The 17,855-nt window shown below is 41.2% G+C and overlaps 1 protein-coding gene across 1 annotated transcript in view; it reads left to right on the top strand.

Annotated features, from left to right (window-relative positions):
- Positions 1-17,855, top strand: part of LOC111150497 (EF-hand domain containing 2) — a 188,316-nt gene that overhangs the window by 28,130 nt on the left and 142,331 nt on the right. The window contains exon 2 of the mRNA XM_022507976.1: positions 2,098-2,286. Coding sequence (XP_022363684.1) covers positions 2,098-2,286 — 189 coding nt within the window. The remainder of the gene's footprint in view (positions 1-2,097; positions 2,287-17,855) is intronic.

Genomic DNA, 17,855 nt, shown 5'->3' with positions numbered 1-17,855 from the left:
CAATGTGAATTATGGTAACCATGTTATACATTACATCCTAGGACTTATTTTATAACTAGATAATTATTCCTTTTGACCCCCTCACCCATTCTCCCTCCCACCCCCACCTGTGACAACCGCCAATCTGTTCTCAGTATCTGTGAGCCTGTGGTGTTTTGTCGTTTGTTTGTTCGTTTGTTTTTTGTTTTTGATTTTAAGATTCTACATATAAAAGAGATCAGATGATATTTATCTTTCTCTGTCTCATTTCACTTAGCCTAATGCCTTCAAGGTCCATCCATGTTGTCACAAATGGCAAGGTTTCATTCATTTTTTTATGGCTGAATAATTGTGTGTGTGTGTGTATCTTGTGTTTTCTTTATCCATTGATTCGTTGGTAGACACTTACGTTTTTATCGTGTTTTAGAAGCTATTGTAAATAATGCTGCAGTGAACACACAGGTGTATATATTTTTTTGAGTAATATTTTTATGGATAAATACCCAGAGGACTTGCTGGATTGTGTGGTAGGTAGTTCTGTTTGTAATATTTTCAGGACCGCCACACTGTCTTCCCCCATGTCTGTACCAATTCCCACTCCCACCAACAGGGCATGAGGGCTCCAAGATTTTATTTATTTATTTGACAGAGAGAGAGAGAGAGAGATCACAAGTAGACAGAGAGGCAGGCAGAGGGGTAGTGGGAGGCAGGCCCCGCGCTGAGCAGAGAGCCTGCCGCGCGGGGCTTGATCCCAGGACCCCGAGATCATGACCTGAGCCAAAGGCAGAGGCTTAACCCAGTGAGCCACCCAGGCACCCCACGTCTTGTCTTTTTTAACAGGAGCTATTCTCACAGGTGTGAGGTGATATCTCACTGGGCTTTTGATTCCCATTTCCCTGATGCTGAGTGAAAAGTCTTTAGAAAAATAACTGTTCAGACCCTCTGCTCGTTTTCTCATTGTATTGTTTGTGTTTGTGCTTTTGAGTTGTAGGAGTTCTTTATATATTTTGGATATTAGCCCCTTATCAGATAGAAGATTGGCAAGTATTTCCTGCTGTTCATAGGTTGCCTTGAAATGAGGTCTTTTCAGACCTCTGGTCAGAATTCCCTGAGTCATGCTTTTGCAAAAAACGGTTGCCCTGACAAAAAATGTTAAAACTCCAGCGACAAATTCAGGGTAATGGTTACCCGCAGGCAAGGCAGGGAGGGGAGCAAGAGATGGCTTCGCTGTATCGGAGTTTTATTTTTTTTATTCAGGGCTGTGGATGGGTGTTTACCATGTATGATATATAGCACAATAAATATTTATTTACATTTGTTATAGATATATTTATTATTTACATTTAGTTCCTTGTGCACAGGGGCAAAGGATATTTGCAAATGGACTTGCTAGGCCAGACGGCATCTGCACTTCTCACTTTCCTGGGTATTGCTGGATTTCTTCTCAGAGGGACTCTCCCTTTTACTTCCCTGCAGCAGAGCACGCGAGCTGACGTCGTCCCACATCTTTGCCAACCCTCGGTAGCGTCGTCCAGGCTTTTCTCTCTCTGCCCAGATCCCCAGAAAAGACAGGAGGGGAGTGAGGAAAAGGAAAGGCAAGTTTTTAAAATGAAGATGAGAATGTCAGCTCTGAGAAATTTCCTGTTACATTCATTTTAATGAGGAAAAGATTTTATTTTCTGTGTTGGTGCAAATAACGTTTAGACTTACGTAGGAAGACTGTTAGATTTTCACTCTGAAGTAGAGGATTTCTGCCCTCCCCCCCCCCCCCCCCCCCCCGTTTGCCTTCTTGGCAAATAAGTAGAATAGACCAATTAGCAAGCTAATGTTCTAAATGTTCACTTGCAGTAATTGTTATTTTTAACCATTTTAAATAGCATGGAGCATCGGGTTTCTTCTTGATTGCTTTTCAAAGTTTTGAATTTGCTAAAGTGAATTGAATTTAAAAATGTGACCCAACTTTCTGGATGAAGGTGGATCATAATTATTTGCCACTAGAAGGTGCATTTTGTAATGGGAAAAATAAACCGTGGGGGATGTGTTTACCTTTTAAAAAACAAATAGGGCAAGACAGAAAGCCTAACTTCAGCCATTTTATGTTGTGGCTTGCGTTCGCAGGTGGGAAAGGAGAAGTTCCACAAATCTCAACATTGGGGCTTTTGCAACAATGTGAGCATGCTGGTGAGTGAAGATAAACCCGGAATTGGTGGAGAACTGCTTTTCGGGCAAAAGTTGAAGCCTAAATATAGTGCATTTCCTAAAGGAATCGGAAGTGATGCACCATCCTGGGTAGCTTTCGATAAGCAGGTAAGTCCCATGGCACTGGGAAAAATGCAATTGTAAAATGTGACATGTATGATATAGTAAATATTGGAGAAAATGCGAGCCCTCAATGTAAATGTTCAGGCTCGTTCTTTTGTAAAGACACATTGCAGAAGAAAAATACCCCACGGCTCCTCTTTCTGACCAGGCCCACTGGTTGCAGGACACTGAATGTTTATCTTTCTTGCCTAATGCTTATCAACCTTTCTCCCTTCTCCTTCCCTGGACAGGATAATCTGTCCTCCCGTAGACACTTAGAGTCTGGTCAGTGTCACTGTTGGTTCGTGAGTTGCCATTAATGAAATCATGTTGTTTGATTTGGAACTTGCCATTAAATAGCAACAGAAAGATGTCTTCTCTTTTCTGCATACTAATTATGGTTCCCCATCCCTCAGAACCAAAGGGTGATGTGGCATGAATTGTAGAAGTGAATGAAAGAGGCACCATTGTTAGACAAGAACCTGAACTGAACGTATATGTGTACATAACACACACATATCATGATGTATTGATAATTGAAAAAGGTAATCCATTTGAATATCTTAAAAAGGAACTAAGATCAAAGGGAAGAAAACTGCAAGATGACCAATTATTGCCCATAAGACAGCACAATGGATGTGTTGGGTTTATGAGACAACCTTGTATTGTGGCTCACGTTCTGTTTTCCAAAAAGGAAACTGTTATTAGATTATTTAAATTCTGTAATTAAAAAATAATTCAGGGGGCACCTGGGTGGCTCAGTGGGTTAAAGCCTCTGCCTTCGGCTCAGGTCATGATCTCAGGGTCCTGGAATCGAGCCCCCGCATCGGGCTCTCTGCTCAGCAGGGAGCCTGCTTCCTCCTCTCTCTCTCTGCCTGCCTCTCTGCCTACTTGTGATCTCTGTCTGTCAAATAAATAAATAAAATATTTTAAAAAATAATTCAGGACTGTGGGGCACCTGGGTTGCTCAGGTAAGTGTCCGACTCTTGGTTTCGGCTCAGGTTGTGATCTTGGTGTTGTGGGATCGAGCCCTGTGTCAGCTTTGCGCTGAGCAGGGAGTCTGCCTGGGATTCGTATTGAGCATGTGTGCGATCTCTCTTGCTCTCTCTCTCTCTTTGCCTAAAATAAATCTTAACACAAATAATTCAGGACTAGATAAAGAATTTAGACCTTAATACCCTAAGTTTACCAGGTGGTTTTTAGCAGCTTTAGCATGGATTAGTTGGCAATACTTTGGTTCCAATTAAAATGTCTCCAAATTTGATAGAAATGACATATTCTGTGTCATCTGTTTTAGGGTTAATCAATTAGAGCGCATATTTTTTTTTTGAAGTCCATTTCTGACACTTATGGAGATCTAACAGACTGCAGGGAAACTTCTTTCCAGGGAAACCATCTCTACTTTGAACATGGACCATTATTTCTCTCTCTCTCTGTCTTTAAAAAAAATTTTTTTTTAATTATTTTCAGTACCTGGCCCAATGTTGGACCTGGAGTTCACAAGCAATTTCTGGGCTAGCTTACATGGCTGCTCGTTCATGGTTTCCTGTTAATATCAATCTTATAGGTGTTTGCACATCATCATTCTAGAATATTTAATTTGCAAGGGACAAAGAAAAGATTCCGTTTTTACTTTTTGTGTCAAAAGAGGGTATTGACAATAGTTTAAACTCATCCACTACTGAATAAGTAATGTTGGAGGTGACAATATATTAAACTATTCTCTTGCACTGAAAGTTGAAAATTCATTTTATTTCCTGTTTTTCTCAATATTTAATATGTGTCTTTCCAGGGGGCGCCTGGGTGGCTCAGTGGTTTAATCCACTGCCTTCAGCTCAGGTCATGATCTCAGGGTCCTGGGATCGAGTCCCACATCGGGCTCTCTGCTCAGCGGGGAGCCTGCTTCCCTCCCTCTCTCTGCCTGCCTCTCTGTCTACTTGTGATCTCTCTCTGTCAAATAAATAAATAAAATCTTTAAAAAAAATATGTGTCTTTCCAACCTATTTTGCAGCCCTTTAATTACTTATAAAATTATGTAGAATATTTCATGAAGGTGGAATGATTTTAGCTTCAAACTACTTGAGAAAATGAAGAGCTTGCTCATTTTAGGCCTAAGTAAATGCAACATAATTCTTTCAGTTATTTTGTTGGTCAACTTCAATTAAATATTCATTGAGCTTTCAATGAGACACTAAGACTATGAAATATTTACGTGCTCTGATGAGATTGTGAACTACAGCCTGGATCCTGGTTAATACCCAGAGCAAATTATAAAGCGCTTTCCTGTTCGTGGTTCAACAAAACAAGTCAACATCTATTAATCATTTTTCTTAAAAATGAGACATCTTTAACTCGTTGCCAGTTCTCTAATGACTTTTAATCATAGCAGTATATCAGGGTTATATTCTCAAACAGTGCAAGATAGAAATAAAGGCAGTTCTTTGGAAAGTGTATCAAACTCTGCTATTTGTCCCAGATGCCCTGGTGCCCACCCGGGTCCACGTTAGGGGTGGGGCACCCAGCTCCCCCAGCTGCAGCACGTGCTTTGGCAAACAGCTCATACCCGTAACCCTTCACGGAGTGGTGTTCTTGGCCGATGGACATTGCATTACCCAGAGAAACCTGGATGGTTGCACTGGCCCCATCACCGTGAGAGGAGGCGGCAGATGGTTGCCTGATTTATCAAGGGTGAAAACGCTGAGCTGCTTCAAGGCTAGACAACTCTGTATTGTGGATTTTGGCTCATGGCCCCCTGCGCATCAGGCCCAGGCAAAACTTCACGTGCGATTGCATCCTTGCTTGGCTCATTTCCCTTTCCTTGGGTGCTCCCCTCACTACTTAAAAGTTTCTCCTAAGAAGGTGCCCTTGGGGGCATCTGGGTGGCTTAGTCGGTTGAGCATCCTACTCTTGGTTTCAGCTCAGGTCGTAGTCTCACGGTGCTGGGGTGCACCCCCATGTTGGGCTCCATGCTCAGTGCAGAGCTGCCTCGCATTCTCATTCCTCTGCCCTCTGCTCCTTCCCTGCTCGCTCATGCCCTCTCTCTCTCTCTCTCTCTCTCTCTTTCTCAAATAAATATACAAAATCTTAAAAAAGAAAGAAAAGAGTGTGCCTTCCATAAATCACATGCACCTGAATCCCTGTTTCAAGCCTTGCTTCTGTGGAGCCCAACCTAAGATGACATTCTGGGTTTTATCCAGAATTCTAGAAGTGACCATAACATTGCTCTGCCCAGGCAGACCATCTGATCACCAGCAGAGAAAAGGTGATTTGCAGTCACCAGGAAGAGCCGGCCTTTACTATGCTGCATGGCCCCCATGGCAGACATTTCTAGCTGTTTCTCTTTTATTCACTCCCTCCTTCTTCTTATAGAGGGAACCCCGGTGTTATTGTGGCTGGAGTTGTGCCCACACAACCGAAAAGGGTTCAGCTGCTCAGGCTCCTTGCGGCTAGGGGCTGGTCAGGGGATTCACTTCTGGCCAGTGGTATATGGGTAAGGGTTTACTGGGTAGGGTTCCTGGGAAATATTTTTTCCCCCCTAATTAAAAGAGGCTCGGCTGATAATGTTTCTCCTGCGCTTCGCCATATCAGTGTTTTCTTGTCTGGAACTAGGACCTAATTCTGCAGCCATCTTGGCATCATGGAGGCCCTGGGCTGCCTGTCTTTGGATTTCTTGTTGTATGAGAAAAATCAGCCCCCATTTCAGAGGTTCTCCGAACGCAGGGAGGCCTTTGCAAATGTGGGCAGGTGTTTTGGGTTGTCACAGTGACAGGGACTAGGTGGAGGCAAGTGAGGCCCTTAACTTGGGGGCAGAACTCACGGGGCACCTGAACCTCACTGATCAAGCGGGATAGTATTCTAATGAACTATCATCAAGAATCAAAATGAATGCCAACATTCATGATGACCGAACTAGCAATATTTTAAATGAAGACAGGATCCATGAACTGCCATGCTGGGCCATATTGGAGGCAGAGGCAAAAGGAAAAAATAAATCAGTAGTACTGATTCCATCTTTATTTACCATTTTTGGAATTTTGATGTGTTGTTTCCCATGGCTTGTTGGCATTCATCTGGATGCTTTAAATGGCCTTGCCCTAGGGCAATGCCCGGTCCGGAGGTGCCTTCCCCTGTTGAGTACTAGTGATGGGCCAGCCAGTACTGCCATGTGGAGAGGGCCACCCTGGATGGGGGACAACGTCCTCCCTAAGATACCAGTCCTGCTGCCATTGAGAAACACGGTCCTAACTTGTCCTGGGAGGGTTTATGCCGATGGCCAGTTTTGCATGATACTGCATCCGCCCCCCACACCGCACCCCGAATTCGTCGAATTCACATGAATACAGGCAAGTGCATACTCACTCACACCAGTTAGTTCGAGCCATCATCCCAGCATGCCAGCGAGGAAGAAGCAGGCATGGGTGATTGTTCTCACTCTGTAAGTGAGGAGTCACTGGTAAGAGGTGGGGCAGGGACCAGGAGCCTGAGGCTGTGCGTTGGGAGGTGCTCCTCACAAACGGCCTGTGTGACGGTGGCTTTAGTCACTTTCCCTCTCTGAGCCTCAGTTACCTGGACCTTGATGAGGGCCTCGGCTGACTGATCTCAAAAGTCCTTTCACCGCTAGCAGTCTGTGCTTCAGACTTTGGTCTTAGTAAGCATAACATTTAGTCTGTGACTAAAGGCAAATTCCACTTGTTCATCCCAGAACAGAGCCTAGATCTTGGATCTCCCGGCCTTGGGGTTCTTTCTGATGATACCAGGTACCTACATTTTTCATTGGAATTTGGCATTTACTAGTTTATGATCTGCTGCTGTGGTTACTGTATATGATCTATCATTAACTGCTTTTATAAAAAGACTAGTTAAAAATACCCAAATAACAGAATGTTTTTATATGACTTTTATCTGGATGTTAAGTACCATTTGCATTGACTCTATAATTATACTCTCATTTCTTTTCATTTGGCAGTACCTCCTAGTTAGCCTAATTTGTTTGCTGTTTTGCAAATGACTCTATTATAGTAAATGGCAGGATAAAGGTTGATCCTATGGGGTATGCATGCATTTAAAAATATTATTTCATTTTTTCCATCTATTGTAGACATAATAATTATAATCAGAACTACTGGCCACAGAATTAGAATTTTAATAACTTTGCATTCATTGACATTGGGTTTGTGGTAAGCTGATTATGTAGTACTGTGTGAATCTTTATGCTTTGAGCAATATAAACATAAATTTTTAAAACATAATTTGATCTCTCGGGTCACCTTGATTTTTTTAAGAAAGTTAAAAAAAAATTTTTTAAGATTTTATTTATTTATTTGTCAGAGAGAGAGAGAGCGAGAAAGGGAGCACAAGCAGGGAGGGTAGCAGGCAGAGAGGAAGAAGTAGGCTCCCTGGTGAGCAGGGAGCCTGATGCAGGGCTCCATCCCCGGACCCTGGGATCATGACCTCAGCTGAAGGCAGATGCTTAACTGACTGAGCCACCCAGGCGCCCCTAAAAAAGTTTTAAAATTTTTATTTATTTTTTGTTGGCGTGTAGTTGAAACACAATGTTTTGTTAGTTTCGGGTTTACAACATATATGTTGTAATATATATATTATATATATTATATATATAAACTATATGTATTGGGAAGTGATCATCATAATAAATCTAGCTACTATTTGTCACCATACAAAGTTGTACAATATTATTATTATTATTATTATTTTTTAAAGATTTTGTTTATTTGTCAGAGAGAGAGAGAGAGAGAGAGAGAGAGCAAGCACAGGCAGACAGAATGGCAGGCAGAGGCAGAGGAAGAAGCAGGCTCCCTGCCGAGCAAGGAGCCCGATGCGGGACTCGATCCCAGGACGCTGGGATCATGACCTGAGCCGAAGGCAGCTGCTTAACCAACTGAGCCACCCAGGCGTCCCTTAATTATTATTTTTTAACATTTAATTTAATTTTATTTTTCAGTGTCCCAAGAGTTATAATATTATTAACTATGCTGTACATTGCATCCCCGTGTCTTATTTATTTTATAACTGGAAGTTTGTGCCTTTTAACCCACTTTCTTTATTTTGACCCTCGCTCTACACTGTCCCCTCTGGCAACCCCCCCAGGTTGTTCTTTGTATCTAGGAGTATGTTTCTGTTTTGTATTGTTTGTTCATTTGTTCTGTTTTTTAGATTCCACATAGAAATGAAGTCATACATGGGACACCTGGGTGGCTCAGTGGGTTAAAGCCTCTGCCTTCAGCTAAGGTCATGATCTCAGGGTCCTGGGATCGAGCCCCGCATCGGGCGCTCTACTCGGCAGGGAGCCTGCTTCCCCCTCTCTCTCTGCCTGCCTCTCTGCCTACTTGTGATCTCTGTCTGTTAAATAAATAAACAAAATATTTTTTAAAAAAAAGAAATAAAGTCATACAGTGTTTGTCTTTTTCTGAATTATGTCACTTAGCAGAATGCCCTCTAGGCTCATCCATAGTGTTGCCAATGGCAAGATCTCCTTTGCTATGGATGAATAACATTCCATTGTATATACACGGCATCTTCTTCTTTTTTTTTTTTAATGCTGGATTTTTTTTAAAGATTTTATTTATTTATTTGACAGACAGAGATCACAAATAGGCAGAGAGGCAGGCAGAGAGAGAGGGGTAAGCAGGCTCCCCGCCGAGCAGAGAGCCCGATGTGGGGCTCGATCCCAGGACCCCGGGACCACGACCTGAGCTGAAGGCAGAGGCTCAAACCCACTGAGCCACCCAGGCGCCCCTATAGGGCATCTTCTTTATCCATTCACCCATTGGTAGACACTTAGCTTGCTTCCATATCCTGACTCTTCTGAGTAATGCTACAGTGAGCACAGGGGTACATATAGCTTTTTGAATTCATGTTTTCATATTCTTCAGATTAATATTTAGAAGTGGAATTGCTGAATCATATATGGTAGTTCTGGTTTTAATTTTTTGAGACACCTCCATGCTGTTTTTCATAGTGCTGCACCATTTTGCATTCCTACCAACAGTGCACGAGAGTTCCCTTTTCTCCACATCTTCACCAGCACTTGTTTCTTGTCTTTTTGGTACTAGCTCTTCTGACAGGTGTGTTACCTCGATGTGGTTTTGGTCTGTGTCTCCCTGATGATGAGTTAAGTTGAGGATCTTTCGCTGTCTGTGGGTCATTTATATGTCTTTTTTGGAGAATTCTGTTTAGGTCCTCTGCCCAGTTGTATGTTGGATTTTTTAAAAAAAAGTTATGTGAGTTTTTTTAAATGTACTTTGGATATTAACTCCTTATCAGTTATATTATTTGTAAGCATCTTCTCTCTTTCAGTAGTTTGGGATTTTGTTTTGTTGATGGTTTCCTTCACTGCGCAAAAGCTTTTTAGTTTTATGTAGTTCTGTTTATTTTTGCTTTTGTTGCCTTTGCCTGAGGAAACCCATTCAGAAAAATACTGCTTAGACTGATGTCGAAGAACTTACTGCCTATGTTTTCTCCTAGGAGTTTTATGGTTTCTGGTCTTCCATTTAAGTCTTTAATGCACTTTGAGTTTATTTTTATATATGGTATAAGAAACTGGTCCAGCTTCATTCTTTTGCATGTAGCTGACCAGTTTCCCAGGCACCACTGGTTGAAGAGACGGTCTTTTTCCCATTGGATATTCCTGCCTCCTTTGTTGAAGATTGATTAACTATATACGCGTGGGTTTATTTTTGGATTCTGTTCTCTTCCATTGATATGTGTGTCTATTTTTGTGCCAGTAGCTGGTACTGATTACTGTAGCTTTGTAGTATAGTTGGAAATCATGGAGCATGATACCTCCAGCTTTGTTATTCTTTCTCAAGATTGCTTTGGCTAATCAGGGTCTTTGGTGCTTCCATACATATTTTAGGACCATTCTGTTTTTGTGAAAAATGTACCATTGGTATTTTGATAGGAATTGCATTGAATCTATATAGGTTGCTTTGGGTAGTATAAACTTTTTAACAATAGTTATTCGTCCAATTCATGACCCTGTATGTCTTTTCATTTATTTTGGGTCTTCTTCAGTTTCTTTCATCTGTGTCTTATAGTTTCCAGGGTATAGGTCTTTTACCTCCTAGGTTAAATTTATTCCTAAGTATTTTTTTAATTAAGTTTTAACTTGAATTCCAGTATAGTTAACATATAGTATTATATTCATTTCAGGTATACAATGTAGTGATTTAACAATTCTATACATTACTCAGTGCTCATCACAATGAGTGTGCCTTTTTTTTTTTTAAAGTAGTCCCCAGGCCCAGTGTGGAGCTCAGTGCTGTGGGGCTTGAACTCATAACCCTGAGATCAAGACCTGAGTTAAGATCAAGAGTCAGACACTTAACCGACTAAGCCACCCAGGCACCCCATGATGAGTGTACTCCTTAATCCCCAGGGTTTTCTATGTAACATATAATGTTGTCTGCAAATGGTAGCAGTTTAAATTCTTCCTATCCAATTTGGATGCCTTTTATTTCTTTCTCTTGCCCACTTGCTTCAGCTAGGATTTGTTACTATGTTGAATAGAAGAGGCAAGAGTGAGCATCCTTGTGTTGCTACTGATCTTAGAGGAAAAGCTTTCAGCTTTTCACCATTGGATATATTAGTCATGTGTTTGTCATATATGGCCTTTAATATGGTGTATCACGTTGATTGATTTGTGGCTACCGAACCATCCTTGTGTTCCTGGGCAAAATCCCACTTGATCATAGTGTATGGTCCTTTTAATGTATTATTGAATTCTGTTTGCTGATATTTTGTTGAAATTTTTTTTGCTTTTATGTTTATCAGCGATATTGCCTGTAATTTTTCTTTCGTGTGTGTGTGTGTGTGTGTGTGTGTGTGTGTGTGTGTGTGTCTTTGGTTTTGGTATTAGGATAATGCTAGCCTGATAGAATGAGTTTGGAAATGTTTCTTCAAATTTTTTTAGATAGTTTGAGGATAGGTATTTACTCTTCCTTAAAGATTTTTTTAAATTCATTTATTTGAGACACAGAGTGTGTGAGAGAGAGAGAACATGAGCAAGAGGTAGGGGCAGAGGGAGAGAGAGAGAGAGAAACAGACTTCTTGCTGAGTAGGGAGGCTGATGCTGGACCCTCGGATCTTGACCTGAGCTGAAGGCAGATGCTTAACAGACTGAGCTACCCAGGTGCCCCTTAACTCTTCTTTAAATGTTTGGTAGAATTAACCTGGGAAGCAGTGTGATCCTGGACTTCTGTTTGTTGGGAGTTTTTGTTTGTTTGTTTTTTACTGATTCAATTTGATTACTAGTAATTGGCCTGTTCAAATTTTTCTATTTCTTTTTGATTCAGTCTTAGAAAATTGTATGTTTTAGGAATTTATCTGTTTCTTCTAAGTTTTCCCACTTGTTAGCATAAAATTATTTGTAGTAGTCTCCTATGATCCTTTGTATTTCTGTGTATACTTCTCTTTTATTTGTTTTATTTATTTGGGTCCTCTTTCTTTTTTTCTTGCTGAGTCTGATTGAAGATTAATCAATGTTGTTTATCTTTTCAGTGAATCAGCTCATAGTTTCATTATTCCTTTCTGTTGTGCTTTTTAGTCTGTATTTCATTTATTTCAGCTCTGATCTTTTTTATTTCCTGCCTTCTACTAACTTTGTTTCCTGTTAGTCTTTGTTTAAAGTTTATTTTCTCTGATACAAGTATTGTTACCCCAGCTTCACATTTCCATTTGCACGGAATATCTTTTTTCCATCCCTTCACTTTTAGTCTGTGTCTTTAGATCTGGAGGGACTCTTTTGTGGGCAACATATGTATGGATATTCTTTTTTTATTCATTTAGCCACCCTATGTCTTCTGATTGGAACAGAATAAATTTAAGTAATTATTGACAGGTATGTATTTACTGCTATTTTGTTGATTTTGTTTTTGTTTTTGTTTTTACAGCTCTCTTCTATTTCTTCTTTTTTTACTCTCCTCCCTTGTGGCTTGGTGACTTTCCTTAGTGTTTTGTTTGAATTCCTTTCTCTTTATTTTTTTGTGTATCTATTATAGATATTTGGTTTTTGGTGGCCATGTGGTTCATATATAACCATCCTATATATATATCCATCTATTTTAAGCTGGTGGTGAATAAGTTTAAGTATGTTCTAAAAGCACTATATTTTTATGGCTCCCATGTTTTATATTTCTGATATCATATTTTATATCATTATTTTGTGTATCCCTTGACTAATTATTGTAGGTTTAGATGATTTTAGTACTTTTCTCTTTTAATCTTCATACTAGCTATGTAGTTGATTGATCTACAACTTTTATTATATGTTTTCCTTAACCAGTGAGATTTTTTTCTTTCATAATTTTCTTATTTCTAGTTATGGCTTTTTCTATTTAAAGATTTTTAAAATTAATTTGTCAGAGAGCGAGAGAGAGAGCAGCAGGCAGAGGCAGAGGGAGAAGCAGGTTCCTCACCGAGCAAGTAGCCCAATGCGGGATTTGATTCCAGGACCCTGGGATCATGACCTGAGCTGAAGGGAGACGCTTAATCGACTGAGCCATCCAGGCGCCCCTCTTTTCTATTTAAAGTCATTGTTTTAACATCTCTTGTAAGGCTCGTTTGGTGTTGTGAACTCCTTTAGCTTTTGCTTGTCCAGGAAATTCTTCATCTCCTTCAATTCTGAGTGATAAATTTGCTGGGTAAAGTATTCTTAATTGTTAAGTTTTTCCTTTCCCCAATTTGAGTGTATCATGCTACTGCCTTCTTCCCTGTAAAGTTTCTGCTGAAAAGTCAGTTGATACTCGTACGGGGCTCCCTTGTGTGTAATTTGTTTCCTCTTGCTGCTTCTAAGATTCTCACTTTATCTTCACCTGTTCACACTTTGATTATAATGTGTCCCGATGTGGATCTCTTTGGGTTCATTTTGTTTAGGACTGTCTGTGCTTTCTGGACTTGGATATCTATTTTCTTTGCCAGTTTGGGAAACTGGCAGGCATTATTTCTTCAAATAGGATTTTTGTCCCTTTCTCTTTTCTCTTTCTGGGACCCCTAGAATGCGAATGTTGTTAGTACACTTGGTGTTGTCCCAGAGGTCTCTTAAACTATCCTTATTTAAATTAATTAATAGGCTGCTTTGATGGGGTGATTTCTACTTTGTCTTCCAGATTGCTGAGCCATTCTTCTGCATCCTCTAATCTGCTGTTGATTCTGTTGAGGGTATTTGCATGCTTTGTGTACCTGCTTGTTGTGGCTGGGTTGTGATTGTTTGAGACTTGCTGGTGTGTGGGACTGGCTACCAGGCCCAGCTGGGACAGCTATGGAAGCACTTGTGGGTGGGGCTGGCCCCCTGAGGTGGAGGCACTGGGGAGGGGCTCCATAGCCTGCCAACTGTGCCTGCTGGGAGTGATGGGATGGGAACCAGTTGGGGGGAGCTTTGGTGTAGGTTAAGTACACCCATAGATGGTGACAGGGTGGGGTGCTGCTTGGGATGGGTTCCTGGCCAGGGCAGGCGAGTCGAATGGGGTGAGTCTACAGTGGAATGTGGTGGAGGGAGTGGCTCTGGCACAGCAGATGGAGAGGTAAAAGATAGTACCCGCAAGTGCCTGGCCTGCTAGGTAGAAGGGAAGTAGCAACAACAACAACAAAAAATGGTGTTTTCCACTGCTTGTGTTCCCAGAGAATGTTCTAACAGATCCCTGCCCCGCAGGACACACCCTACAATTAGTCAGTGGCTCTTCATTAGTCACCTTGCTGCTTTTCTTTTTTTCTTTTTTTTAAGGGTTTTTCCTTCTTTAAGAGAGAGAGAGCAGAGAGAGTGACAGAGAGAGTACACGAGTTGAGGGACGGGGCAGAGGGAGAGGGAGAAGCAGACTCCCCACGGAGCAGGGAGCCTGACTCAGGGCTCAATCCCAGGACCCTAAGATCATGAGCTGAGCTGAAGGCAGATGCTTAAGTGAGATTGTACCTGCCCCTTTAAGAGCAGTCTCCATTCATTTCTGCCCTCCAGGCTCTCCTGGACATAAGCCCCACTGGTTTTCGAAGCCACATAATAGGGGGACACATTTTCAAGTTCAGGTCCCCTGGGCAGTGGAGCCTAATGAGGGGCTTGGACTCTTTGTTCCTGGGGGCACGCCTCTGTGGTTGTGACGATGCTTCCACTTATGGGTCACTGTGCTGGCAGTGTGGGCTCTGACTGACCTGCATCTCTGCCCTTCCTTCCTTCCTTCCTTCCTTCCAAGATTTTATTTATTTATTTGACAGGGAGAGACAGTGAGAGAGGGAACACAAGCAGGGGGAGCAGGAGAGGGAGAAGCAGGCTTCCTGCCAGTCAGGGAGCCTGACACAGGGCTCGATCCCAGGACCCCGGGATCATGACCCGAGCCGAAGGCAGATGCTTAATGACCGAACCACCCAGGCACCCCTCCTCCTATCTTTCTTGATGTGGCCTTTTCTCTCTATCTTTTGTTGTGTATGATCTGTTCTGCTTGTCTTCAGTTTGTTCACAGAGGTAGTTGTTCTACATGTGGTTGTAGATTCTGGTGTGTCTGTGGGAGGAATCCTCTTACTCTGCCATCTTGATATACTGTCTCTTGATTCTGTTTTTAATGGGACAAGTTGGTTTATTACTCATTGTAATACCCTGAGTAACCGTAGGATGTCTTAAGTAAGCAGATGTTAGAAAAGACTTACTATAGGATTTGGATTTGTGTTAGTTAATTTGGGGGAGGGCTTAAGGAAATGGGGTCTTGCTCTGGATTGGGTGCTGTCAGGAAGCAGGGAACTTGTATGATTGTGTGTCTTAATAAATTTGATTTATAGTGATAGCAGGCCACATTTGTGGCTACAGATGTCAATGGAAGTGAAGAAGCCCCTATTGCTATGATCTAGGAGAGGAGGTTGTTTGGCCTTTTGTTGTTTGGAGAGTGTTCATGTTCTGCCTGCATTCAGGTGTGATTATGGAGTGGACTTGTTTCTGTCTTGATCCATCACCAGACACAGAGTGGCCTTGTCTGAGCTTGGTGTCTTCTGAAAAGTGTTCTCTGAAAGTGTCCATGTGCTGCAGGATGACACAAGGCCTAGCTGTGGCTGCCGGCCCAGCCCATAGCAGCACCAAAGCCAGTGCACACTGCCCGGCTGGCTCCTGGATGTCAGGGGCTGATTTTTCCTGCTCATCCAGCGTCAGGCAAAAGTTTTCATTTTCCTACCGGGTGATCAAGGAGCGACCAAACACATTAGAATTTCATATGATTAGCAAAGAACAACACATGAATACCAATTCTGGAAGTTTTGCCTAAAGCCAATTAGGAATGTTATAACCTATCATTAGAGTCTATAAAAACAAAACGTAATTCTGTTTTCAAAAATAACTAGAAAACGTGTTAGATATTATACCTGTAAACCATACCCCAAATTTTGAATGAAAAATTTTCAGTGGGTTTATGTAATTTTCAGATTATCTGAATCCTGTTAGAATCATTCCATAAAGGACATCAATATGTATCATTATAGCACAATGTGATTATAATACGTTGTAATTTAAATCCCATGCTTTATATCATGATTACATTAATCTTCAGCCATTCTTAGAAAAGAAATTAAAAGGCTTGCCTGAAATCAAACATGTCCTATCCCAAATTTCCAACTATGTATTCTGCATTTATCATTAAGTGTAAAACACAAAATTGCATCCTTTAAACTTATGTTAAAGTGATAGTTACACATTTCATCATACAATATGGGTTTCTCTAACCTTTTGAAATTCAAAAGACATTTAATAAAAAAAAAAATCCAAATTTGGAATAAATGGTTTTGGAATAAAAACAATGAGATTCACAAATGTTTCTCTTACTAACAAAGAGAGAGTTCTTTTCCCCTCCTCTTTTCTAAAAGCTAAAATAAAGTTACTTATGATTTATAATAGTAATAACTAATTATTTATAATAATTTGGTTATTAGATAAAATTTTAAGACCATCCCCTCAGGCCTAAACTTTTTATCTGTAATTAGGCCTGTGGCTTGTTCTCATTAGCACAAAGTTAGAATTGTCTTTTTGAGCTTAAACTTGGAGTGAATTACTACACACACATTAGAATGGCTGTAGTTTAAAAGGACTGGCAGTAGCAAGTGTTGGCAAAAATGTGGAGAAACAGGGAGCCTGGGTGACTCAGTGTTAAGCATCCACCTTGGGCTCAGGTCATGATCCCAGGGTCCTGGGATTGAGCCCCGCCTCGGGCTCCCTGCTTCTCCCTCTCCCACTCCTCCTGCTTGTGTTCCCTCTCTTGCTCTCTCTCTCTCTCTCTGTCAAATAAATTTTAAAAATCTTTAAAAAAATGTGGAGAAACTGGAACTTTCATACATACCTGGTAGAAATGTAAAATGATAATGCCATTTTGGAACACAGTTTGGCAGTTTCTTAAATAGTTAAACATAGACTTACCATGTGACTCCGTAATTCCTTTCCTACATATCTTTTTTTTTTTAAATTTTATTTATTTGAGAGACAGAGATAGCGAGATCAAGCGCGAGCCAGGAGGAGAGGGAGAAGCAGGCTCCCCGCTGAGCTGGGAGCCAGACGTGGGGCTTGATCCCAGGACCCTAACATCCTGAGCTGAAGTCAGATGCTTAACTGACTGAGCCATCCAAACACCCCACTATGTATCTAAGAGAAATTAAAACATAATTGATTAAACATTATGTGAATGATTACAGCATTATTATTCATAATAGCACCAAACAGGGAATAACCCAAATGCTCATTAACTGATGAATGGATAAATAAGATGTGGTATAGCCATTCAGGGGAAACTCTTCAGTAATAAAAAGAAACTACTGGTACATATTACAACATAGATGAACCTCAAGAACAGAAGACTTTATATTGTATGATTCCATCTTTCTGAAATCCTAGAAAAGTCAAGTATATCAGAGAAAGCAGATCAGTAGTTACCAGGGCTGGTGGTGGGGGAGGGAGGTTTTTGGGGGGTGACGGATATGTCCTAAACTAGATTGTGACGAAGACTGCACAACTCTATAAATTTATAAAGAGTCACTGAACTGTATACCCACAAGAAGTAAATTTTATGGTGTATAAATTACAGTCCAGTATATTAGTTTGCTGGGACAGCCATAACAAAATACCGTAGACTTGGTGCCTTAAACCACAGAAATTTATTTTCTTTCAGTTCTGGAGGTTAGAAGTCCAAAAACAAACGTGCTATCAGTGTTCCTCTTAAGGCTTTCTCCTTAGCTTCCAAATGGCTAGACTCTCTTGCTACCTCATCATGGGACTGTTCCCCGTGCACATCAGTTTGGTTTTTTTTTTGTTTTGTTTTGTTTTGTTTTTTTTTAAAGATTTTATTTATTTATTTGACAGACAGAGATCACAAGCAGGCAGAGAGGCAGGCAGAGAGAGAGAGAGAGAGAGAGGAGGAAGCAGGCTCCCCGCCGAGCAGAAGGTCGGACGTGGGGCTCGATCCCAGGACTCTGGGACCATGACCTGAGCCGAAGGCAGAGGCTTTAACCCATTGAGCCACCCAGGTGCTCCATCAGTTTGTTTTTAAAATACAGTCTCGCGGGACGCCTGGGTGGCTCAGTTGGTTAAGCAGCTGCCTTCA

The sequence above is a fragment of the Enhydra lutris genome, unplaced genomic scaffold, assembly GCF_002288905.1.
Source record: "Enhydra lutris kenyoni isolate GAN:26980312 unplaced genomic scaffold, ASM228890v2 scaffoldscaffold23, whole genome shotgun sequence".
NCBI classification, from domain to species: domain Eukaryota; kingdom Metazoa; phylum Chordata; class Mammalia; order Carnivora; family Mustelidae; genus Enhydra; species Enhydra lutris.
Note: the sequence above shows the minus strand (reverse complement) of the source record. Positions and strands in the feature narration are given on the sequence as shown.